We start from the raw sequence: 23,600 nt of genomic DNA, 5'->3' as shown, positions 1-23,600 counted from the left end.
TGGATTCAGGAAGACTCAATTTCCTGAGTTCAGGATGTGACTTTAGATACTTACTAACTGTGTGACCCAGGCAAGTCACTTATCCCTGTTTGCCTCAGTTCTTCAACTGTAAAATGAGCTGGAAAAGGAAATGGCATACCACTTCAGTATCTTTGCCAAGAAAACCCCACATGGGGTCATGAGGAGTTGGACACGGCTGAAACAACTGAACAGCAACTACAAAGGAGGTAATTGGGAGGAGTGTGGTATTCCATTCTTGATCTCTCCAAACAGAGGGGAGAGGGGACTGAAGGTGTTGGAGTCAATCAAGGCTTGAGTTAGCAGCACTGATGGTGAGTTGAGAAGTGAAGAAGGAACTTATCCGGGGAGGGGCACCTTGTTCTGTGGAGTTGAAACCAGGCAGGACAGCAGATTAAAAGTGGAGAGAATAAGATAATTACAGAGGGAAGACACTAGCATCAAGGGAGGCTACAAAAGGCTTCTGGTACAAGGTGGGATTTTAACTCGACTTGGAGGAAGCCAGGGAGGACAGGAGATGGAGATGAGGAGGGAGAGAATTCCAGACATTGTGGACAGCCAGTGAAAATGCATGATAACTTAATTTAAAAAGGAAAAGAAAAAGCATAGAATAAGAAGGTGGAAAGGGTTGTTTGAGGAACAGCAAGGAGGCCAGTGTCACTAAATCACAGAGCATAGGGAGCATGAAGAGGGGGAAGTAAAGTAAATGAAGGCTGGGGGGAGGGGAGCTGGACATAAAGGGATACAAAAGCCAAAAAGAGTACGTTTGTATTTTATTATGGAGGTAATAGAAGGCCATTGTAATTAATTAAATAGAATTTGCTACAGTCAGATTTGTGCCTTAGATAGCTTGCTTTGATAACTAAGTAGATGATGGACTACAGTGGGGAGACCCTCAAAGGACATCTTGTATCCCCACAGCATAACTGAAGCTTCCTGTGGACAGGATTCTTTTGATTCTCTGTCTTTGTTTATGACAGTCTTGCATAGTACCTCACCCTCAGAAAAGATGTCTGATATTATTGTCGAATTATATTAAATTAGATTCTCAGACTGGACAATTATATCTTGCATACGTATAGTTCACAAAGTGGTTTTACATATACTATCTCCTTTGAATGTCTCACCCTCTCACAAAAAGGAAACAAAGAGTCATAGATAGTCATTGCAGTCAGGGTCATAAAACTCTGGTTTTCAGTCCTGCCTCAGACACTTACTTGCTATGTGACCCTGAGCAAATAGTATGCCTCAGTTTTCTCATCTGTAAATGGGCTTGCTGGCCTCCAAGTCCCTTCCATCTCTGAATCTACCATCTTCTGATCCTTTGAAGTAGGCAGGGCAGATATTAGGTATCACTATTACCCATTTTAAAAATAAGGGAACCAAGGCTCAGGGAGGTTGTCACATGGCTAGAGGTCGCATGGCTACAAAGGGAAGCACTAGGACAAGAAGTGAAGCCTTTGGCCCCTGGGCCAGGACTTTCTGTTTCTAAAGTTCCTTGAAGGTCTGGGGCCTGTATTTTATACACTTCAGGTGTTTTAACCCATAGTTTTGAAAGCTGTTCTCTGATCTTCTTTATTAATGATAAACTCTTGGACCCATAGTGTTTTAGGGTTTATTCTGCTTGCCAACAACAGTTATGTTGTTGCCAAGGCTTTTATCCATGTTGCTGGAACCTGAGCCAGTTTAATGATGAACATGGGAAACACTACTGGGGATATGTTGGCAGCAAGTTTTCAGTGTTTGCTAGATCCTAAATGTTACCTTCTTCTTCCCCCTTTCTTTTTCATTTCTTCTATCTGTGTATGTACTGGAAACTATGGCATTATCTGCTATGGAGCACAATTTTATATAAGGTAATTATATCTTGAACCTGATCCAAGTAGATCTAGTTACTAAGGCACCAAAGTCACCTTATTATAAAGCAGTTTTACCATAAGCATTCCCAGGGCATGGACCCCAAGCATTTTTCTAAAAAAAAAAAAAATTACCCATAGGTCTCAATAGAGTGGCTTGAGTATAGTAGATACATCATAAATATTTCTTAAATAATTAAATGAATGCCGACAATATTATCACTAAACATTTATTATTTTTCCTCTTAATCCTAACTAACGCTTTTGGGCTACTTGAAATGTCCAAAGAAATAAAGACACAGCTCAGCAGTATAATTAGGAAAAAGAATTCTATTTTTGCCTGTTAAAAATTATGATAAAACAATATGTAGAAAAATGAGTTTTGGGGATTGGAAGAAATACTTTGACAAATGCCTTTTAAAGCTTGTCAAAAGGGGAGTCACCTTTGGTAAATTAAGGAGTGTTTTGGATGGAGGTTCTTTGAAAAACACAGTGACTGCAGCTGCTTTACCCTAAGTGAAGGTGGAATATGGCCCTCTAGCAATGCATAGTTTATAGCTCATCTATTCAAATACAGCATAATCATCCAGGGGGAAAAAAAGTGAACAAGCTATTTGCATTGTGATCTGAGGAACAGGTGGTATGCCTAATTATCTCTGCTGTTTGGAATGTTGGCTGCCATCAACCATCTCCAAAGACTCTAAGCCTAGGTTGTGCATCTTGAGTAGCAAGTGAGAGTGAAGTCAAGTAATGTTGGGCAGTCATTGTAGGCTTCCATGATTTAGTGTGTATTCTTGCCCCATTAAAGATGTCACAATGTGCATTTGTAAGGAGCTACACTGCCTTTCTTCTCTGTGGGATGTTGGAATGGAACTTGTAGTGGGCAAGGAATGTCAAGGGATTTACAGTTTGAAAATGGAAAGAGTAGGTAGAGTGGGTAGGAGATAGAACTCAGTCCAGCAATGATCACAGAACCCTCCTACCAGCTGATGGCGAAACTGGATTTTACAAGCCATTTTTGCCATTTCTTAGAAAAGAGGGATGCATAGAACAGTGGAAGGAATGCTGGTTTGGGAGTCAGAGGACCTAGGTTTGGATCCCAACTCTGCTATTTACCACCTGTATAACCTTAGGGAAGTCACTTACTTTTGCTGGGCCTCAGCTTTTCATCTGTAAAATGGGGCAGGGAGTGGACTACATGCCCTTCCAAGCCCTTTCTAGCTCTAAGTTTTTGATCCAATGAAACCTCTCAGATAGCCTTATGGCAGTTTTCAACAATAATTTTACAAATTTGCCTGAATGGGGCAGAACTGTAAAAGGTCCACATTTTGTTGTTCAGTCATTTCAGTCAAGTCCAATTCTTTGTGATCCCCTTTGGAGATCGCTTGGCAAAGATAATGGAGTAATTTGTCATTTCCTTTTCCAGCTCATTTTACAGATGAGGAAACTGAGGCAAATAGAGTTAAGTGACTTGCCCAGGGTCCCACGACTAGTAAGTGTCTGAGGCCAGATTTGAACTCAGGAAGATGAGTCTTCCTGGTTCCTAGCCCAGTGTTCTGTCCACTGTGCCACCTAGCTGCCCTACAGTCTTCTTAACCATCTGTAGCTTTCCACATCTGAATTTCTCTTCTGAAGCCTTTGATTCTGATCGTCAGCAGTCTGTGGGGTTTTCTTAGCAAAGATACTGGAGTGGTTTGTCATTTCCTTCTCCAGTGGATTAGGCAAATAGGACTAAGTGACTTGCCCAGTAGTAAGTATCTGAGGTTAGATTTGAACTCAGGTCTTCCTGACTCCAGGCCCAGCCCTCTATCTACTATGCCACCTAGCTGCCACATATGCCTTTATTATTACATCTTCCTAAGTTACCTTTGCAAGACTGTAGTTATTTTATTGAATTTTCAATGGTGGTGACTTATTTGGATTTGGGGGTTGGGGGATTCATGGGGGAGCAAGATTGGTAGAGGGAGAGCTAACCACATTTATCTTCAGAAGTTTCCTATTTGGTCCTGGGCTGGTGGCTCACTGTTTATTCTCCTGACTGCTTTTAAAGATGTCTAAATTTCGTGTTGTAAAGTGTCCAAGTAGATGTTGTCTTTAATATTAGGTGGTAGGGGAATATGGGGACAATATTGACTTATTAAAGAAAACTACTGAGAAACACTTCAGAGTAGTTCCTATCAATTTGGATAGAGATTATTTTCTTCCTCTTCTCTCCATATCTCTTCCTTACACAGTCAGTTTAAGTATACAGATTTTATGAAGAAATCCAGCTTTTAAGTGTTTGATATTTAAGATATCAAAAGTAGCTTCTCATTTCCTTGTTAAAGCTCATGATTCATTCAAAAATTCTTATGCCTCAAAATATCTAAAATATCCTAAAGCTGGTTATCAATTTCAGGATGTGAAGAACAAAGTTGATTTCATTATTATTTAATCCATGTTATAGTACCATGTTTTCAGATGTATAGTCATAGATAAAACTATTATACATACATAGGAGAGCATTTCAACAAAATGAATTTAATAGGAAATTGTAAAACATGATCTTCTGAGCTGCATTTGAATCATTGGTAAATGTCATCATATAATGATGATGATGATAGCTAACATATAGCACTTTAAAATTTACAAAGCAGTTTACATTTATCATCTCATTTGATATTCACAATAATCCTGTAAGGAAGATAGTATGTTAAGTCCCATTTTACAGATGAAAAGACTGAGGCTAAGTACAGTTAAGTGAGTTACCTTGGGTCATACTATAAATATCTAAGTCAGGATTCTGACTCTAGTCTTCCTAACTCCAAGGCCAACATATTTACAGCCTGATGTCTCCAATACATTAGGGAGCTGTGATTTTGTCTTCAGAGACAGAAAGTCCTTCTACCAAGGGAGCCGAGAAAATTCATTCCTTAGTGGTAAGCCATAAGTCATAAGTCTTCTTGTAGGCAGGTGCTTAGATACCTATCACTGAGGCCAGTGCTCAAAATCTTTCCAGTATGGGAGAACCTGGCAGAATTTTTGCTCTATTTCAAAAACCAGGGTCGGGGCAGCTAGGTGGTACAGTGAATAGAGCACCAGCCCTGGATTCAGGAGGACCTGAGTTCAAATGCGGCCTCAGGCACAAAACACTTACTAGCTGTATGACCCTGGGCAAGTCACTTAACCCCATTACCTAGCCAAAAAACAAACAAACAAACAAAAAAAAAACCCAGGGTCTTCTCTATGCCACAGTAAAGCATAAAAGGCAAAGAGAAAATAATAATACCACTAAAATTCATCCTCTCTACCTTCAGAAGAATGAGACCATCTTACCAGCTTTTTCTCTTCATGTGATTAAAATACTGTTTACCAGACCTCTGAGATATGGTAAACAGTAGACAACTCTACCCGGTAAAGTTTAGGTGGGAAGAGATCATATAGGATTCATGTCATTTTCAAAGGAGACTTAGAAGATGAAAGTATGAAGAAAGTGGGGAACTGGGGTTTGCCAGAACACTAACTTGTTTTTTACTAGCATAGAAGCATTAACAGACTAGATTTTTTCAAGTAATGACTTGAACTAGGCCAAAAGGATTTCTAATGTTAATATCAATTGAATAACCCAATTATTAAGGTTATGAGAGCCTCAACTGCTATTCTCTCAGAATTTTAGAACTAGTAAAACCTTAGAGAATAGAAAGTAATCAAAAACTAGTGGACATTTGAGTCTGAGGCCAAGCTTTGCTTCTAGCTCAGTGTGGGACCTTGGGCAAATCCCTTAATGATTCTTGGCCAAAGTTTCCTTACCTCTGCAAAGAAAATTAAACTAGAATCTAGCCCAAGGGTGGGGAACTTGCAGCCTCGGGGTCACATGAGGCCCTGCTAGGTCCTCAAGTATGGCCCTTTGACTAGGGACCTAGAGGGCCATATGTGGCCTTAAGGCCACAGGTTCCCCATCCCTGATCTAGCCCCTAGATGACCTGCTGAGCCCTTCCTCCAAGGTTCTGTAATCCATCATTGCATTCTCCACACCTGGAATGCTCATTTTTCCCCATCAGTGCCACCAGCTTCCAGGGTTCCAGTCTGAAAACCCATTTCAAAATTCCCCTCCTTGAGATTTTCTCCAACCCAGCTCACTCCGTAAGCTCCCACATCTTCTCAGCACTTTGAATACAGTTCTACAGATGCATTGGCTTATGCCTTTTTGTAAATATTTTATAGAAATATTATATATATTGTCTCAAAGGCTAGAAGAGACTTCGAGGTCACCTAGTTCAACTCCTTGTTTTACAGATGAAGAAACCAAGGTCCATAAAAGGAAGTAACTTGTCATAGATAAGAAGTAGCAGAGCCTGGTTCACCTGACTCTTGCCTCACAGCATTTTCACTGGCTGTCTCCCGTGCCTAGAATACTCTCTCTTCTCCTCTCCATTTCCTAGCTTCCCTGGCTCCCTTCAAGTCTCAACTAATGTCACACTTTCTCCATGAAGCCTTTCCAAGTCCTCCTTAATCTTAGTGCTTGTCTCAGAGACTCCCTTCAGTTTAACCCATATATATCTTGTTTGTATGTTGGCTTCTTCCCTTCCTATTAACCTGTGAGCTCCTTTAGAGCAGGGCCTGGTTTTGCCCTTCTTTGTGTCCCCAGCACTTAAAACACCAGGCATAGAATAGGAGCTTAATAAATGCTAGCTGACTGATTGATTCAATGATCTTATGCATCCTGTCTTTACCCACTATAACTTCTTTAAGGGTAGAGACCATATGTTATATTCCTTAAAGAAAAAAAATTTCCATAGGCCTCATAACAAAGTACACATTCAGTGATTAATAAACAATGATTGACAAGAATCCAACTTTTTTTTTATTCCAGAATAGTATTATGAGTTCAACTCTCCCCTTTTCTCTTTCCCAAGCACAGGAACCCCTTTAGCACTTAAATATACTTCCTCATGATATCTTCAAATTACTGGAGTAGGCTAATACTTCCCATGTGATTAATTACTTTTTTATTGAACCAGGGATTTCATCTGTATAGAGACTTCCTCAACCAAAGCAGATTGACATCTTGGAAAATTATGGAGAGATTTTCAGATCACTGAAGGGTTAAGTGATTTGCCCAAGGTTACCCAGCCAAAATGTCTCAGATGTAGAACTTCAACACAGGTCTTGGCTTTGACACCAGCTCTCTTTCCATTACATCATGCTGCTAGTCATTTATGTAAATAAACTGTAAATAAACTGCTTATCTTTTTGTGAGATTTCTCTAGAATTCCTCTAACTTCCTGATCAGGCAGGAGGGAAATACTATGTTGCTGATTGTGTGGAAGAAGTCAGTAAACCACCTTTTACTTGTACAAGTGGTCAACTTCAACACCAGTGGATACTGAAAAAGTGGTTAGAGTTGGAGTACTTTCCCATAAAAGCCCTTACATCTTGAGAGAAGAGTGCTTCATGAAGAGATATATTTCTTGGTCAGATGTCTTTTTATGATCACAAACCTTTTTAAATTGAGGCCTGGACAAAATAACTGTAAAACATCTTTCCTTTCTACCCTTTGCTCTCCAATCCTCCAACCAAGTTCTTAGAAATCAAAGACTGTTTAGACTAGAAGGGATTTAAGGGAGTATATAGTCCAACCTCCCTTCTCCTCTTTATAGATTAAAAAAAACTGAGCCCCAGAGACATTTAGGGCAATATAAGCTTCTTGAGGTCAGGGATAGGTCAATTTTTGTCTTTGTACTCCCAGTTCTTATCACAGTACATGGCAAATAGTAGGTGCAAAATAAATGCTTGTTGATTTAAATGTCACTTAGTAATTTGCCTAAAGTCCTATAATTAGATAATGGCAGCACTAGAAATAGAACACAGGTCCCCCAACTACCATCCACTGCTTTATTTTTTTTTTAATCTACACCATGATGCCTCATTGCTGATCACATACTGGAGTTATTTCAGCTTTCTTGGTTCCAGTGCTGCTCCCTACAGTCATTATTTAATTTATTCTTTGTCCAAGTTGGTCTCCAGCTGGCACCTCTTTATACAATTGGTTTCAGCAGTTCCTTGTTTAAGATATTAAAAGAGAGGCATGAAGGGTCAAACTGTCCCTAAGAAGCAGTCTTCAGTTTTATGTGATGTACTAACTGGTACTTTGGCTGTCTGCCTGCTAATCTTGACCTGGTAACGGACCTAGAGAAAATCTTTGAAAGACAACTGATAATATTATTCAAGAATGAAAAACCTCTGCTGTTAATATCCCTTAATTGGAAGAAGTTTCCAAAGATTGAATTGTGTTGAAACACGATAGAATGAATAAAGTACAGCCTTGACTGACTTACGTGGGCGTTTCTTTGCCTCCTAGGATGATTTCCAACCCCCAGCAGCCTCAGAGACCAACTGGGAGTCAGTCACAAGCTCCCTCTCAGTAAGTATTTCATTACTGGGCTTCAGGGTAAGAAATTGATGGAATAGCCAAGGTCAATCCCCATACAGCTTCAGGGGCAAGAAATAATCCTGGTTTAACCAAAAGCCAGAGTTTGAAGCCAGATATATTCTCCCATATCATTTCAGTTACATTGGGTTGTGACCAGGGACTTCTTTTTTTTCCTTTTTTCAGAAATGTTTTTCAGAAATGCTAGCAGCCTTTGTAAGAGCATGTGATGGCCAATGGCAAAGTATTTGTCAGTTTCAAAGTAGAACCTGCCAACAAAAGAACTCTCCAGACATATCAAAATACAAAGTTATATGGTCTATGCTCAAATGGGAAATTTTGCAATAAGTTTTAGAGAAAGCCAAGCAAAATTTTTAACCTTTATGTAATTGTGAGAGTTTTTTCTTAAACTTAAAAAATCCAGATATTTATAGTAGGATAGCTCAATTGAAAATTAAGCATTTTTTCATTTGACAGAGAAATGAAATACAACTTACCCTATAGTATCCTATTATAATATGTTGCCCTGTTATAATATGTATTATGCCACCTTTTTTATTCTCCAAATTTAGCACTATCTTAGTCTTCTGTCTCCTTATATGTCCACTGCTGGAAGCACAGACTTCTGGCTCCAAATATCTTTACTTGTAATACTTGGAAATAGTTCATTAAAAAAAAAAGTCAACGACCAATGATGCCCTGGGCAGCAGATTATGATCCTGGGCATACATGGAATTGATGACAGGTGACTGGGTGACATTTACTCTTTCAAGGCTCTTCACACACACACACACACACACACACACACACACACACATATTATACAGCAGAAATTTTTAGAAAGATATAGCCTGTGAGTCTGTCATTTACTTGGGGCAGCTACTAGGCCAATCACAGAGAATTGTCACTTGAGTCCAATTCATGATAATGAATTTGAGAACTTTTATTTTGCTGTTCTGAAAATGTCTATGTTATGAACATAGAAACTGGGAGGCTGGTGTCCATATAGATAGTAGTATAGGGCTAGGCAGGAAGTTGAGTTAGGGAGGCTAAACTCAGCAAGAAACTACAATAGGAACACAGAACTAGTCTGCTAGAACTGGAGTTGGCAGGAGAATAGGTGAGCTCTTAGTCTGTACACCAAAGTTAGATGCATACTCAGACAAAGTTCAGCGACAGGCAAGATGATGAAATCCTGATAAATGTACAGTTTGCATTAGAGATCCAATGGTGAGATTAGTTGAGTGACCAGGCAGGTTGTTGAAGGTTATTATTAGGGACTTGTCTGGTAAAGAATACTTGGAACAATACAAGAACCCAGGTATTCAAACTGCATGACAAAGTTAGAGTATAACCAATGGAAGACTTATTTGATGCTCAATTCCCAATCTATAGGCCCAGGGACCAGATTATTTTTCTTCCATCTAAAGTCCATCTTGGCCCCAGAGCTTGAAATAGCCCTGAGAATGAAGATGAACATTAACTGACCCTAACTATGGGTTCTGGAGGGCTCTAAAGCAATGGAAGCAGGCTGACGATTACACAGGCAGGAAACTAAATTTGATACACTAGAATCATCCAAAGTTCTGTGACTAGTAGAACAAGAGTGAACAGGAAGGGAAATGATGCACCCTAGAGACAGTGTGATCCCAAGTATGATAAACTTGAGCTGGGGCAGTTGTGGCACCAGGGAGAGCTTCCATTTAACTTGTTGTTATAACAAAGGAGAGGGACAAGGAGAAGGAGAGTGGATGACAAGCTGAGTTATCCAACTGGAACTGGCCAGCTGCATCCCTATTCAGGCAGCTGTCCCCCTCCCCCGTGCCCCTTCCCCTCCCCCTTCCTCAAAGACCAAGCCTTAAACCCAAACCCAATTCACTCTGGAACTCATAGATTGGGCAACAATAGGTCCCTGCGCAAGCACCACTTAATGATTATTGTTTGGGCCCTCCAGGCTCAGAGTAAAAGTAAATAGTAACTGTTTCTCTTTTAGCCAGGAACCCTGAGCTCTTTCCCTCCCAGTTTGATTTTTTTTTTTAATTAAGGGGGTCATCCCTTCATTCCCTTCTTAAAGACACCTGTTCATTGAGTGGACATTACCTCACTCAAAGTGAGAACCTGAAAAGACTTTAGTTTAAAAGGGCCACAGTCTCCCATTATATCCTGGCCCATCTCCAGGAGAGAGTGAGGCTGGTGACTTTGCACAGCCCTCCTTCACTCAAATCAAAGTCAATCACAAGTCATGCCATCATCTTCCTGATGTCATGGTCCTCTTTGAGAGCAAAGGACAAACACAACAACAACCTGTTCTAACAAGGTCTGTATGGTCTGTATGGGCTTCTGGGAATACTAATACTTGAAAGTTCAGAGTCATCTGGTAGATCTAGTTCCCAAGGACATAATTTTCTAAATGTAAATGAACCTTCAGGGAGTAAGGATAGAACTAGGTTCTCATCTTCCCAGGAATCTGTGTATAAGATTAAAACCATATCTTTTGGAAGATTTGGGGGTTGTCTAAGGAACCTGTATCCAATGTGAGCACTGATAAGTTGAATCTCAGTCTGAGATACAATCCCAGGCTGGCAAAGGAGATTCTCTCATCTTTTCTTCATAAAACCTTTCTTTTTGGAGGACTAGAAATATGTCCTTGCTGTAGGGATCTTGAAAATAAAACAATATTGATATCTGTCTTTGTTTTTATTCATATTGATTTGGGTATCTAGAATTTGTTTCAAATTTTTTAAATAACTCAAGTATCTTTAAAATTCATTTGGCAAATCAATATATTAAATTGATTTAGATCAAATTTACAGAGTACTTTAAGGAAAAACCCAGTAGATGCTTATTCTTATAGAAGAATTTTACATTTAGTTTGCATTTGGATTGTACAGCCCAGCATTGTGCCCAGAAGACATCAGGTAGCCCTGTGGGATGGGGAGACACTCTTAGCTATTGACTATGAGAAATATCTCCCAGACATGCCATAATCTAGTAGTCTTTAGAAATAAATTCAAAAATAATGTTACATCTGCTTTTTGAAAAATTATTACAAGCTTTTCTCTTTGAATTTGTTGCTTGATATCTGTTTATAATTTCAAAAAGAAATATATTGTATTCTTTCCTTTTTTTCCTTCCTTCCTTCCTTCCTTCCTTCCTTCCTTCCTTCTTTCCTCCCCCCAAAATGCTACAATTCTAAAATGATTTCCAAAGCTTTTACATGTGGCTGTGTGCCCACTTTGGTTCAGCTGCCATTGCTTTTTCTGTGCCTCAGACTTCACAACAAAGATTAAATGAAGAATTGTAAATTGGGGACATATAGATACTATGGAATCTAATTAACTCAATGATCATTTTTTGTGTTCTATTGAATCATCAGCATTAACCACTTATGTGGCTCACAATTAGGTAATCATTTCAGCCTTCATTTCACTATGACTCTATAGTCCTCACTCCACTAATTTCTATGTCTACATTACAATTCCAAATATGGCTACTGAGAAGAATAAACAGATGATAGAATTTGCTTTGCCGAATTATAATCACCTGCAAAATATTGGCATTGATCACCTGAAAGGAGTGAGCTATTCCTTAGGTGCATGTAATCCAGGACTAATTTAAACCAAGGATAAAAAATTAAGTGGTTATTTCACAATTATCCAGATTAACTCATCTCAAGAACTTGGGTTCAACTTGGGTTGTTAGAACTCTTTGGAGCCACTAGAACAGAGGTATAAATAAAGAAAAGATGCAGTCACTCCTAGTGAATCTCAACCCTGGACCCCAAATTAGACAGAAGAACACAGGGCAGGGGATATCCACTCTCCTACTCCAACAAGCTAGTTTTAATTTCTGGGGAACCAGGTGATGATAACATAATGATGGTACAGTCATATATAGACCAGAGTGCTCAAAAAACACTACCACCTCAGTCCAATTAAGGTCTGGACTAAAGAATTAGCTGACACCAGTCAGCATGCATCTCCTCACCCTCCACTTCTTAGATTACAAAATCTAAGAGGTAGAAGTAACCTCAGGCTCTGTCTCGTCCCACCCATATCTAAGGTGGTCATCCAGCCTCTGTTTGAAAACTTCCAAGGAGAGGATATACACCACCTCTCTAGACATTCCATACCACTTTTGGACAGCTCTAAGTGTTCAGAACTTTTTTCCCCCTGACATCTAGCTAAATTGACCTCTTTTTTGCCTTCTACCCTTTACTTCCCCTTCTGTCCATTAGTGACCAATGGAATAAGGCTAGTCCTTCCTTTACATAATAGCCCTTCAAATATTTGAAGACAGTGATCATGCTTCCCTCCTCCTACCCCAACCAAGTCTTCTAATGGTAGCAATGGAAACTTCTGTCTCACTTGAAGGAACTTAGAAAATAAAAGGATGCAAATGTTAATTAAAAATGTAAATGTATACATGGGCTTTCCTGCCTCTCCCTTTGTAATGTATGATGTTTCTCCTATAGCTCATTGGAATTTTGTTTGAGGGAGGCAAGTTTTCATTTAGTTTTAATTAGTAATGTTCTTTCTCCTTAATGATAGGAGTTATTTGTCCTGGGGGGAGGGGGGGATTGTATTGGCTTGGTAGTTCCTTTGAGCACTCAGCTGAGGATCCCTGCTCTCCATTTCCCTTTAATGGGTCATAAATTTTTACATAGCCATTGGAGCAATGGTTCATTTGCCTCTGGATTGGACAAGGGTTAGTGAAGGGAGCCTTTGGAAACAACGGGAATGCATTTGGTACTAGAAAACCTCCTCTGTTTCAGGTGGCCAACATTCTCTTGTCCTTTGGAGTCATTTCATATCTTCCTGAAAATGCCTTAATGATGGTCATGATCATTAGCAAACCACAACATTGTTCCTTTAATTAGTTTCCCATGTGATTTTTTTTCCCTCCTTATCAAAAGATCTGACACCACTGCCAATAAGCCTTGTGGGAGGGACAATAGACTTCACTGAACAATAAGCTTTTGCAAGATGTATATGCACTAGCTCAAGCAGGGCTTTCAGTAATTGAAGACCCACCAAAAGAGGTGCTCTTCTTCCCTTTCTCCCTGAGTACAGTCAGTGATGATACCTAAAGGACTAAAGATGGGCAAAGTAGGGCATCAGCATGCTGGTTCATCACTGCTACCTGGTGTGCTCCTAGAGAAACAAGATGCATAAGAATTCTGAATGAGCTTTATGGTTAACTATTGCATTAGCCTTATGAAAGAAACATACCAGGTGATTTGGTTATTTCCATCTGGGTGACTGTATTCCTATAACTGGTCAAAGTTGAAAGGATAGGATGTTTTCACTTTTTGAAAAGTTTTCTTTAACTTAATATTTGCAAAGATTGATTAAGTGTATATCATGTAGTTTTATTTGATATATAATGGGACTATAATGATGTATAATAATAATAGAATGATATATAATGGGGAAATGGCACTTGCCTTTTAGTGTGGCATGGCCTGGTAGCACTGGGATTCTGTGTGCATCCTTCCCATTTTGAACAACTATTTCAAAAAAAAATCACCTTTACTAAATGACTGTTGTGTTTCATAGGTGTGGCATTTTTTTTTCCCTGAGTACACTGAGTTGTATGTCACTCTTAGGGGGTATCCTATCACTCTCCATCAGTGACCGATCCCACGCTCACAGCAGATGCTCTCGATCAGACAGTAGCTGGATTTGACACCGTGGAAGACCTGCTCAAGCACTTTAATCCAGAAACCTGGCAGGAAGATCTTGAAAATCTATATATGGATACCCCTCAATATCGAGGCAGGTCTTACTATGACAGAAAATCCAAAGGTAAGAAATAATCACTTGGGATTTCATTACCAGAGTTGTTCATTTGCTTAATAAAGAGTTGATCATTTTTAATGGCAATAGATTGTAAGATTTGTTAATGCACTTATATTACCTCAAGTTAGCTGATAAGTATCTGCCTGGTTGAATGATCATACTTTAGAGATTTAAAATGAAGTTTCTGTCTTTAGTCTGACTAGTTTTGCTTGTATAAGGGCAAGTTAGTCAATTCTAGATTGATAAATCTAAAATCTGCAAAGGGTATCAAGAAATTATCTGTTCAACCTCTTCCTTTCAAGCAGGCAAGGCATTATTATCCCTATTTTTACAGATCAATCTATATTTGTTAAGGGCTTACTAGGGGCCTGGCACTGAATTAAATGCTTAGGACAAAATAAGAAGTGAAATAATACTTGCCTTCAAAGAGCTTGCATTGTAATATGGGTGGTGGCATGTTCACACATATAAGTATAGACAAAATATATGCAAAGTGAATGTAAGGTAGTTTGGGGAGAGAGAACATTAGTATCTGGGAGTGTGGATAGGAGGAAGGGGAATGAGGAAAGGCTTCCTGTAGAACTGATGCTTGAGCTGAATCTTAAAGGAAGTCAGGGACTCCAAAAGGTGAAGGTGAGGAGGGAGAGTACTGCAGACATGAGGGATGGCCAATGCAATGGCAGGGAGTCAGAAGATGGAATGTCCAGGAAGAACAAATGAGAAAAGAGATACACAGAGGCCAAGGCTTGCTCAAGATTATCAAGCTATATATTAGTAACAAGAAGAGGCATCTCTTGTCTCCAAGAACAGAGTTCTGTCCACTATTCCAGGAATCACCTTCTTTTGCTACCCCCCACTTACATTATGTGACCTTATGTTTAGACAGGAGCATAACTGGATTTTCAAGGCTTACATGAAGATTTAACTAGTAATAGCATTAGTATATTAGTGATGATGAATGTACACTTTTAAAACAAATGTCAGTTTTATTTCATGACAACTGTAGTCTACCGTGCTGTCTGCCTCCATGGTAGACCCAAGGATAGATTCTCTCCCATGTCTTATTTTTACCAATGGCATTTCCCTCTTGGAACAACACACACAAAACTTTTCTCTGCACCTCCCAATTTTAAAATGTCCACTCCTATGTGATACTGTCTCTCTGATGGTTTAATTATAAAGATGATAGGTATAGAGATGAAAGGGACATGATTGATCACCAAGTACAGCTGTCTCATTTTATAGATGAGGAAGCTGAGGGCAGGAGTGAATGCCCAGAAAATTGAATTGAGAACTCAAAAGGACCTTAAGGAATATCTAGTCTGACTCCTTCATTTTGTAGATTAGAACTTTCTCAAAGTCACACTGATAGTAAGCAACAGGGATAAAATTTGAAATTGGGTCCCTTGACTCCCAACCCAGTATTCTTCCACTGTATTATGCTGCCTCTCATATTAATGGGAAAACACTGCATGACTAGCACCCATAGAACAAATAAAGAATTCCTAGGTTCTTTTTTCTATTTTCTAATATCATCCAGAGTTTCCTGTGAAAGGAATGCTGTTGAGATTGGTTGACATCCATAGAAATTCAATAATTCAAAAACATATTAAGCAGCTGCAGTATACAGAGACCCATGCTAAGCACCAGGAGAGATTGAAAGTTTACAAAAGAAGTCCTCATGGAGCTTATATAACAATCAATCAATAAGCACTTATTAAATAATTAGTGGATTATTACATTTAAAGCACAATGCTAAGTGCTGAGATTACAGTGAAAGAGTCTGTGCCTTTGAGGACTTTACATTCTAATGGAGGAGAGGCAGTGTGTGTGCCTATAACTATGTAGAGAAGATATAGAAGGAATACACAGAGGTTTGAGGAGCTAGTGCCCTAGCAGTTGGGGAAAACAGGAAGTATTTCATGAAGAAGATGACTCTAGGGCTGGGTCTTGAAGAAAACCAGAGATTTCAAGGAGTGAAAGTGAGGAGAGAGTTCCTTCTGGGAATGGAGCACAGTGAGTACAAAGGGATGGAAGTGGGAGTTGGAGCTTCTCATGTGCAAGATAGCTGGTAGACCAGTGTGGCTAAATTACAGTGTGTGTGGAAGGGTGTCAAGTGTAAAAAGACTTGAAAGATTGGAAGGGGTCAGGCAATGAGGAGATTAAATATCAAATAGAGAAAGGAGTTTATCTTTGATCCCAATAGGGAGCCTGGAATTTTTCGAAAAGGGTCATGGTAACACAATGAGAGTGTTTAGATAAAAGAGAAAATTGTTTCCTGTTATATGTAGGTTTGTTATTTTTTTTCCCTTTTTTTGATCCAACCTTGTGATGTCATTAGTGTGGGGAAACTTTGTAAACTCTGTACCTGTCTTTGGTAATTTAGAGAGTTGTTTAGGGGCACTAAGGTCACATGGTCAGGAGGTGCAACCGGAAACAGACTCAGGTATTCTTGATTCCAAGGCTACCCTTCTGCAAACTATGCCATGCTTCTTTCCAACATTCCTAAGAACACAATATTTTTCTCAGGGAGCACATTGCTACTCTGGTCATTTGGGGGCTAAATATAACTATTCACTTGAATTCCTGCCTGGATTTACTACTTGAGGCTAGGGACTAGAAAAAGAACATGCTCACAATTGATTGGTAGTATGAGGAAACACAGCAGCCCTAAGGCTGTGGTGGGGCTCTTCTATCAGAAAATAATGCAGATACCTGAAGCAGTGATCAGAATGGAGTAAAATCAAACTGAGTCATCAGCAGGGCACACTCACAAAGAAGCTCAGATGGTCATTCAACAAACATGTATTAAGTGCTAACTGTGTGCCAAGCACTACACTTCTTACCTTCAAGGAGCACACAATCTAACGGGCAAGACAGCAAGCAAAGAAAAATGTACATGACGTGATGTAAGATTAGAAAAGTAAGAGGAGGCTAGGTTATGAAGGGTATTGAACACCAAGTATAGGATTGTATATTTGATCCTAGAGGTGATAGGGACTTACTGGAGTTTATCAAGTCAGAGGATGACATGATTAGACCTATGCTTTAAGAAAATCACTTTGCCAGATAAATGGAGGATGGACTGAAGTAAGGAGAGACTTGAGGTAGGCAGACCCAGAAGCAAGCTATTTCAATAGTCCAGGCATGAGATGATGAAGGCCTGAACCAGAATGTTGGCAGTGTCAGAGGAGAGATGTTGCAGAAGTGAAATTGGCAGACTTTGGCAACAGATTGGTTATAAAGGGTAAGAGATAGTAAGGACCCAAGGATGACATCTAAGTTTTAAACCTGAGGGGCTGGGAGGATGGCATTGCCCTCAATGGTAATAAGAAAGGTAGTTGGAGAGGAGAGTTAAAGGGGAAAGATAATGATTATGATTTTGTAACATTGAGATATCTAATGGACATACAGGTCAAGATGTCTGAAAAGAAGATGGAGATGCAAGATTGGAGTTCAGCTGAAAGTTTGGGGCAGGATAGGTAAATTTAAGAATTATTAGCATAGAGATAGTAATTAAATCCATGGGATTTAATGAGGTTACCAAGTGAAATAATATAGAGGGAGAAGAGAAGAGGGCCCAGGACCAGAACCTTGTGGGATACCCATGGTTAGAGGACATGACTTGTATGAGGGTCTAGGAAAGGAGACCGAGAAGGAACACTCAGGTAGGAGGAGAACCAGGAGAGAGTGACATCCTGAAAATCTAGAGAGAAGAAAGTATCAAGGAGAAGAGGGTGCTCAAGAGTGTTAAAGGCTATAGACAGGTTGAAGACAATGAGGATTGAGAAAAGGCCACTGAATTTGGCAATCAAGAGGAGAGCAGTTTTCAGGGAATGATGAGATCAGAAGCCAGATTGTAAGAAGAGAGTGAAAGGAGAGATAATGGAGGCATATATTATAGATGACCTGTTTGAGGAGCTTAGCCACAAAGGGCAGAAGAGATATAGAACAATAGTTAGCAAGAGTGGAAGGATCAAGTGAGGATTTCTTGAGGATGGGGGAAACATGGGGCATGTTTTTAGACATTGAGGAAGGTGATAGTAGACAGGGAGAGACTGAAGATATGTGATTGAGTAAGGATGATGGAGCAATATGTTGGAAGAGATGGAATGGGATCTCATGAAGAGGGGTTAGCCTTAGTAAGAAGAAAGGCTAAATGTAGCTCCAAAGAAACTTACTTCTTTTTGCCAAGTACCACAATCCTCTTATCTCTCTGAGATGATGGGTAAAGGGGGGGGGGAATTTCTTGTGGTTTTTGAACTATTAAGGAGATATCAAAGGTGTAGGAGTAATAAGCCATGGACTGTCTTTGTATTCCAGCTTCTTAACCAATGTAGCTATTTAAAAGTATATAGGCTACCGTAGTTCCCTACCAATAAATGCTAAAAATTATTTAATGAAAGCCCCATGTAGAGTAGGAAGGAGCAGCCTCAAATGCTGTTTTATCCAACTCAAACCTGGACAACCAGGTCAAGATGTCTGAAAAGAAGATGGAGATGCAAGATTGGAGTTCCCTTCTACAACATATCTGATAAGCATTCAGTATAGGCAGTGAGGTGACTCGGTAGGTAAGAGTACTGGACTTAGAATCAAGACAACCTGAGTTCAAATTTGGACTCAGAAACTTACTAGCTATATGACCCTAAGCAAGTCACTTAACCTCTTGTTTGCCTCAGGTTCCTCAACTGTGAACTGGGGATAATAATGCTACCTACTCCACAAGACAGTTGATAGAATCAAATGTAATAATACTTATAAAGCACCTAGTACATAGTAGGTAGGCATTATATAAATGGTCAGTTAGTTATTTGCCAATACCTGTCTGCAGAATCCATGCTAGGTGAATCATGAGAATAACATTTTTCATGATCTGAGGAAGTCCAGTAACATTGAAAGATGCTTTAAAGCTCGTACGTAATCTTTTTTTTTTGGGGGGGGTGTATCTTAACTCATTAATTGAAAGAGAAAAAGAGATTAACATTTGGTTGTTGTTTAGTCGTTTTCAGTCATGTCCCACTGACTCTTCATGACTCCATTTGGGGTTTTGCTTAATGACCTCCACCAAGGGAGTTTTGCAGCAATCCATTCAGCTTTGGGATGTTTGTTTGCTTGTTTGTTCTTATTTCCTTCTGCCGAGATTAAATTTGCCTCTTTTCTGCTTCTATCCATTGCTCCTATGTCTTCCTTCTTTGGCCTCTTTTATTTGATAGCTTTCCGTGTACATTAAATCAGGGGCGACTAAATGGTGCCATAGATAGAGTTCCAGACCAGGAATCAGGAAGACTCATCTTCCTGAGTTCAAGCCTGGTCTTGGACACTTACTAGATGTGTGATCCTGGGCAAGTCACTTACCCCTGTTTGCCTCAGTTTCCTAATCTGTAAAATGAGCTGGAGAAGCAAATGGCAAACCACTCCACTGTATCTTTGCCAAGAAAACCCCAGATGGGGTCATGAAGAGTTGGGCACGACTGAAAACGACTAAACAATCAAATGTTAATCTATTAATCTCTTCTTTTTTTCTCTTTCAATTAATGAGTTAAGATATTCAGAAAAAGGATTACATATGAGTTGTTAAGCATCTTTCAGATGTTACTGGTCCTGTTCAGGTCATAAAAAATATCATGATTCACCTAGCATGGATTCTGAGGATAGGTATTGCCAAATAACTAACTAGTGCTTCAACTTTGGTACATGTCCTAATGGAGAATTCCAAATAAAAGCCTTCTCTAATACTGCATGTTCAGTTACTGGGATGATCTTGCCAGAGAAGTCAGGATGACATCCTAGTTGTTTGTGACCATATAAACACAATCCCTCTTTCAGTTGGCTTTCATTCTGTCTCTTAATCTCTTGTTTAGAATTGCCTGAAGGCAGATTTTCACCATTTGATTTAATCCTGGCAAACCCCTACAGTTTCCAAATTTATATAAATACTGCTTGATTTGATTGTTTATCATTCCAGGACACAGAACCACCTGTGGCCTCAAACTAACAATAAGGGCCTTGATTTTTCTGCCTTGATAGCAAGAGTACATATATACATCAAAGAGTTTCACATTTGTACTCAGTGAAGATGAAAAAAAAAGCAGGAATAGGGTTAATAACAGTAAAAAGGGACATTTATAGAACACCAGTTACCAAGTACATTATATTGTGTACATTATTTTATTTCATTTCATCATTGCTACAAACCTGTGAAGTAGGTAGTATAAATATTATCTCCATTTCCAGATGGAGAAACTGAGGCTCAGACAGGCTATGGTTTACTAAAGATTCCATGACTAATATGTGGCAGAAGCCAGGTCTTTCTGAAATTGTAGCAGTGTTCTTTCCATGACGCAACACTGCCCAAGCTGGAGAGGCAGGCAGTGGAGGGAAGGAGAGGAGAAGATGAACTGAAGTGAATCATTTGTAATACATTCCATGGACAAATCTTTTTGTTTCTACCTTCATAACATCTCATAACATCTCCTTTTCTCCTCTTGTACAATACCCTTGTTCAAACTTTCATTCCTTCTCACCTAAGACAACTGAAATAACCATCTACCTGGTTTTCTCTGGCTGTCCCCCATGCATGGAGCCCTCCTCCACTTTTCCTATTGACCTCTTTGGCTTCCTTTGACTCCCAACTAAAGTTCTGGTTTTTACTGGAAGCCTACTCCAGCCCCTTTGAATTCTAATGCCTTTCCTCTGTTAACTATTTCCTCTTTCTCCCTTATATCACTTGCATTGTATATATTTATTTGCATGATGTCTCTCACATTAAATTATAAAGTCCTTGAGGGCAGGGACTCTCTTTTGCCTCTTTTTATATCCCCAGAGCTTAACAGTGCCTAACACAAATTAGGTTTTTTTATTAAATGCTTATTGATTGATTGTCTTCTTGCTTCAATTATCCCCACTCCAATCCACTCAGCTGCCAAGGTGATTTTTCTGATGCATAAATCTGATTATGTCACTTCACTCCATGACAAGTTCCTTTCATACCATACTGCATTTCCCATCTCTTTACCTTTACACTGGCCATTTGCCTCCTATATTCAGAATACTCTGCCCCTTGACAATTTCTTAGTTTCCTTTGCTTACTTCATGATATAGCTTCTATCACACCTTCCCCAGAGGCTTTTTCCATCCCTGTACCTGCTATTGCCTTCCCCTTTCAGATTATATTCATATTTTTTATATGTTTCATATGTACCTGCTCATTTACGCGTTATCTCTTCTATTAGAATGTAAGTTCCTTAAAGACAGGAACTTTGTATCCCTAGTGATAAACCCAGTACCTGACACAAAGTAACACTTAATAAATGCTTATTGGTTGGCTGACTTCATGACACTGTGCTAAGTTCTGAGGATCCAAAGACAAAATGTAAAATGGTCCCTGTCCTCACGGAGTTTATGTTTTACTAAAGGCTACAAGATCTAAATAGAGAAACAAATATAGGGCACTCTGAGGGAGGAAGGAGCATTGATAACTGGAGTGATCAGGGAAAGCTTTGCCCCAGAGATGATAGATTCCTGAACTCAGTCTTGGAAACAAGCTTCCAAGAGGTAGAGGGGAAAAGGAAAGGATTGCAGGCATGAAGCCAAGAGATGAAATACTGATTTCAGTGGATGCACAGTAGGCCATTTGGCTGGAATGATGAGTACATGAGCAAGAATAGTAAGAAATTATTAGGAAAGGTAGACTGGAGCCAGATTGTATATGGCATAAATGCCTGGCCAGAATATGTATTTTGTTCAAAAAACAATGGAGAACAACTGAAAATTATTATTATTATTATTATTATTATTATTATTATTATTGTAAATAATAATACTAGCTAGAATTTATATAGTGTTTTAAGATTTTGCAAAGTGCTTTATGTATCAAATTTCATTTGTTCTTTATTTTCATTTGATCTGTGAGCTAGGTATTCTTATCCCATTTTACAAATGAGGAAACTAAGGCTGAGAGAGGTTAATTTGCCCAGAGTCACAGAGCTAGTAACTGTCTGGGTCAGAATTCAAACTCATGCCTTCCTGACTTTTAGTTCTGACTAATAATCTCTTCAAATGAGGCCTTAAGACTCTGCAGAGCTCTGCCTCACTTAAATCCAATCACCCTGGTAATGTCATTGGTCCTTTTAGAGAAAGAATGACAAATAACAACTCTCTTCTGACTTCTGCCTTGAAGGGGGAAAAAATGATATAACATTTATCTATGTAATACTTTTGTTTTTGTTGGGGTTTTTTATGCCCAGCATCTAGCCAGTGACTTGTTATCTTGTAGATAATTAATAAACATTTATTGAACAAAATTGAATACATTCAAGGCATGGATATGAGAATTTCCATGCCTGGGATATAGTGAGGTTATGAAACAGCTAGTAACCCAATCAGAGTAGAAAGTTGGGGCATTAATTAATCAATCAAAATATTTATTAAGCATTAAAGACACACATACAAAAATGGAACAGCCCCTCTCCTGAAGTAGCTTACACTTTGTTGGGGGAAGCTACATAAACATATAAGTATATACAAACAATATAGAAATAAACACAATGTAATTTCAGTGGACAGGCACTAGTAGATGGGGGTGTAAGGAAAGTCCTAATATAGGAAGTAGAACTTGAGCTGAGCGTTGAAGGAAGTTAAGGATTCTAAGAAGTGGAGGTGAGGAAGGAGTACATTGCAAGCATGGGGGATAGCCTGTGCAAAGTGGGAGTTGCAGATGGTGGGGGGATGGAATGTCATGTATCTGGGAATAGCAAGGAGCCAAATTTAGCTGGAATTTAGCTAATACATGAAAGGGAGCTTTGTATTTGATTCCAGGAAGTAAAACAAACCTGGAAAGTAGTCTGGAACCAGATTATAGGTCTTAAATGCCAAGCTAAGGAATTTGTATTTTATTTTATAGCTTTTTTATTTGTATTTTTTTGTATAGCTCTTGAAATTTATTGAGCAGAGGAACAATAGAATCAGGCCTGTGAATTGTTTTAACATCTGTGTAAAGGACAGTCTGGAGAAGGGAGAAACTGAAGGAAAGGAGATTTTTTTTAAGAGATTCTTTTGTCCAGTTCTCCTTCTATAGTTTCCCTTATGTCTGTACTTTTGTTCCATTCTTTTTTTCCCCAATTGAGAAATTTATTTAAACAGATGAAATCAAACATGTGCCTCCTTGTCTCTGCATTTAGAAGAACCACCCAGGTATAGGCCCTCATTATCTTTTATTTAGAGTCCAGCATTAGCTTCCTAACTGACGCTTATAGCCTCACCCCCTCCAATCCATCCTACACACTACTACCAGGATAACCTTAAAAACTCTGATCACAACATTTCCCTACTTAAAAAAATATATTCAATGCTTTCCGAATACGTGTTCAATTGCAAGCAAACTACTTACCTTCTACCCCACCTCAGCCTCAGAAGAATCCCAACAAATCTTATCCCTATCTACTTTTCTGGCTTTAACTTCTTTTACCCACCTGCTACCTGTAGACTGGTTTTCAGCCAAACTAGACTATTCCCTGT

At 39.1% G+C, this 23,600-nt stretch overlaps 1 protein-coding gene across 3 annotated transcripts in view; it reads left to right on the top strand.

Moving 5' to 3' along the window:
* PDGFD (platelet derived growth factor D) overlaps window positions 1-23,600 on the top strand; it is a 313,836-nt gene that overhangs the window by 253,309 nt on the left and 36,927 nt on the right. For 2 of the 3 annotated variants that reach the window (XM_020996113.2, XM_020996112.2), the window contains exons 4-5: window positions 8,215-8,277; window positions 13,892-14,090. In XM_020996113.2, the coding sequence (XP_020851772.1) occupies window positions 8,215-8,277; window positions 13,892-14,090 (262 nt within the window). The remainder of the gene's footprint in view (window positions 1-8,214; window positions 8,278-13,891; window positions 14,091-23,600) is intronic. The other variant, XM_020996114.2, reaches the window with a different exon arrangement.

Source organism: Phascolarctos cinereus, unplaced genomic scaffold (genome assembly GCF_003287225.1).
Source record: "Phascolarctos cinereus isolate Bilbo 61053 unplaced genomic scaffold, phaCin_HiC Scaffold_726;HRSCAF=1367, whole genome shotgun sequence".
Lineage (NCBI taxonomy): Eukaryota > Metazoa > Chordata > Mammalia > Diprotodontia > Phascolarctidae > Phascolarctos > Phascolarctos cinereus.
Note: the sequence above shows the minus strand (reverse complement) of the source record. Positions and strands in the feature narration are given on the sequence as shown.